General features: G+C 36.6%; 1 protein-coding gene across 1 annotated transcript; it reads left to right on the forward strand.

The window, feature by feature from the left end:
* The first annotated feature begins 1241 nt into the window (after window positions 1-1241).
* LOC117030762 (olfactory receptor 5B3) lies at window positions 1242-2180 on the forward strand. Its single transcript, XM_033120985.1, has one exon. The coding sequence runs from the start codon at window positions 1242-1244 to the stop codon at window positions 2178-2180; it is 939 nt and encodes a 312-aa protein (XP_032976876.1).
* Window positions 2181-3129: the final 949 nt, after the last annotated feature.

The raw sequence follows: 3129 nt of genomic DNA on the forward strand, positions 1-3129 counted from the left end.
ACCACCCATTTTCCCAGACCAACATAAACACAGTTACCCCATCCTAATGATAATATTATAGCTAGCATTCATCCAACTGTGCCAAACACCCAGCATTTATTGTTTTTTTTAATGTTACCTTAATTAATTCTCACAATAATACTATAAATAAAGTAGATCTCATTACTGTCTTAATTTTGCCAATGGGTACATGAGGTTCAGGTGAGTTAGGTTAGGATTAATGATTCCTAGATAGTAAACTTTAGGGCTGATATGCACCTCACCCCAGAGCCCAGGCTCTATACCCAATGCATTGACTTCTCTTCAGAATTGCCTCTGAAATTCAGCACCATTTATGATTTAAAAAAAAAAATAAAATAAAATAACTCTCAGCAAAGTGGGAATAGAGGGAACATATTTCAACATAATAAAGGCCATATATGATAACCTTACAGCTAACCTCATACTCATTGGGGAAAAGCTAAAAGCATTCCCCTTAAGATCGGGAACAGTCCAGTCTTGCCTCTATTGGTTGTATGTGTTCCTATTGCTCCAATTACCCTGCCACATCTACTATGCATATATCTATCTCTCAGTTACTTCACTGTGAAACCCCAAGCACTGAGTTTGGGCCAATGGAGACAAAGATAAGTGTAAACTGAGTTAAATTCAATTTATTTTAAATACAATTAAGACCATTGGACTTAGGATCCACTCAGTGTGGGTTCAACGGTTGGCTGGGATCCAAAGCATGGCCTGTCCATTCACATGTGATTGAATATAAAAGATTACTCAACCTCTTTGCATAATAATTGAAATGAATGTAATAACAAAAAAAACTCATAATATTGTTAAGAGGCTATAAAGAATGTACATTTAATGTGTCTAGAGCAGTTTCTGGTAGGTGAGCAACATGCAAGGATATGCTTTTACTAGGCTTGGGAAAAGTGAATTGGCAAATATAGTCACTAAGGACAAGCCATTTATCAAGTTATTTAATTTTCTATATCTCAATTTACAAACAGATAAATTTTAAAACTGGGCAGATGATTCATGAAGATCCTTCAGAATCAGCGATATGTAAATCTATATATAATTAATGCATTCAGTTTTATTGTCAGCCCCTCTTTATCTGGAGAATTTTAAAATACAAGTTATTGTATAATAAAATAATACATACTGTATGTACACTTTTCAAGTTTCTTTGTTTATCACTGTGTTTCTCCTCATAGCCACAGAGCATTTTGTGATTCTCAACATTGATGAAGAATAGTACTGAAGTGACACAGTTTATATTCCTAGGATTAACCAATGACCCAGAACTGCAGGTCCCTCTCTTTGTAATATTTACCCTCATCTACCTCATCACTCTGATTGGGAATTTGGGGATGATCATGTTGATTCTCTTGGACTCTCGTCTCCACACTCCCATGTACTTTTTCCTCAGTAACCTGTCTCTGGTGGACTTCGGTTACTCCTCAGCTGTCACTCCCAAAGTCATGGCTGGGTTCCTTATAAAAGACAAGGTCATCTCCTACAATGCATGTGCTGCTCAGATGTTCTTTTTTGTAGCCTTCGCCACTGTGGAAAGTTACCTCTTGGCCTCAATGGCCTATGACCGCTTTGCAGCAGTGTGCAAACCCCTACATTATACCACCACTATGACGACAAGTATGTGCGCACGTCTGGTCATAGGCTCCTATGTCTGTGGTTTCCTGAATGCCTCCATCCACACCGGGGACACTTTCACTCTCTCTTTCTGTGACTCCAATCTGGTACATCACTATTTCTGTGATATTCCAGCAGTCATGGTTCTGTCTTGCTCTGATAGACACGTTAGTGAGCTGGTTCTTATTTATGTAGTGAGCTTCAATGTCTTTTTTGCTCTTCTGGTTATCTTGATATCCTACACATTTATATTTATCACCGTCCTAAAGATGCACTCATCTGCAGGATATCAGAAGGCTCTATCCACCTGTGCCTCCCACCTCACTGCAGTCTCCATCTTCTATGGGACAATCATCTTCGTGTACTTACAGCCCAGCTCCAGCCATTCCATGGTCACAGACAAAACGGCCTCCGTGTTCTACACCATGATCATCCCCATGTTGAACCCTGTGGTCTACAGTCTGAGGAACAAAGAGGTCAAGAAGGCTCTCATGAAGGTTGTTTTGGAGGCAAAATTATCTCTAGGATTGTGATTTTAACATTGTACAATGTGTAGTAAACTAGTTTCATTAAGGCTACAATGAAATTAAGTTCCTGAAGTGATATCATTGCCTATTCAAAAGTCTCTCATCCTGAAAAAGTATGCATATGTCCCAAAATGTAATATCTGAAACAAGAATGCTAAGATGTCTTGGGGCCTGCTTTTCAATAATCTTATTAAGGATATTGGTTTATTCATTTATTACACATGCAATTTTTCTACCACCTCAATGCAAATGCACACAAAATAGGGCCACAAGTGAGACCATGAACATGGTTCATATGTGCCCCATGAGGAAACTTACCTATGGAGCAGTAACCAATAATGTATACTCTATTTCTGGAAATGTTTTGAAATTGTTAATGCTGATCTTACATGTTTACTTTTGTTGATTTAAATGATCTTTTGTTGCTCCCCAGTTCCTTTACCTTACTTCATTCACACCAATTTTCTTCCTTTTTTTTTTTTTTTAAATCTGACAACTACAAACATGTTCCTGCCTCAGGACTTTTGTACTTGCTCCACCTTGTGTGTGGAATGTTGTCTTACCATTAAGGTTGGTGCTTAAAAGTTACCCTATTACAGATTTCTTTCCTGATTATCTTTATAAAAGAGTCACTGTATATTCACATGCACACTGTATTATTCTTCATATTCCTTATGAACCATCACCTATTATATATTTATTTGTTTACTTGTTCATTCTCTTTCTTCCACAACTAGCACTTAGATTCCACGAAAGCAGTGGCTTTATCAGTTTTGCTTAGAACATGATTCACAGTACCTAAATGTGTGTCTATTTCATATTAGATTCTTAATAAATATTTCTTAAATGAATAAATAAAATAATTAATTAATTAATAAAATAAGGAATAAATAAAATAATGATACAATTTAAGTCCAATTGTATCACTATGTGAACCTTTAAATAACTAATGATT

Source organism: Rhinolophus ferrumequinum, chromosome 11 (assembly GCF_004115265.2).
Source record: "Rhinolophus ferrumequinum isolate MPI-CBG mRhiFer1 chromosome 11, mRhiFer1_v1.p, whole genome shotgun sequence".
NCBI lineage: Eukaryota > Metazoa > Chordata > Mammalia > Chiroptera > Rhinolophidae > Rhinolophus > Rhinolophus ferrumequinum.

Coding starts and splice junctions, on each gene's coding strand:
- LOC117030762 (XM_033120985.1), top strand. CDS start 1,242: ATGAAGAATAGTACTGAAGTGACACAGTTTATATTCCTAGGATTAACC.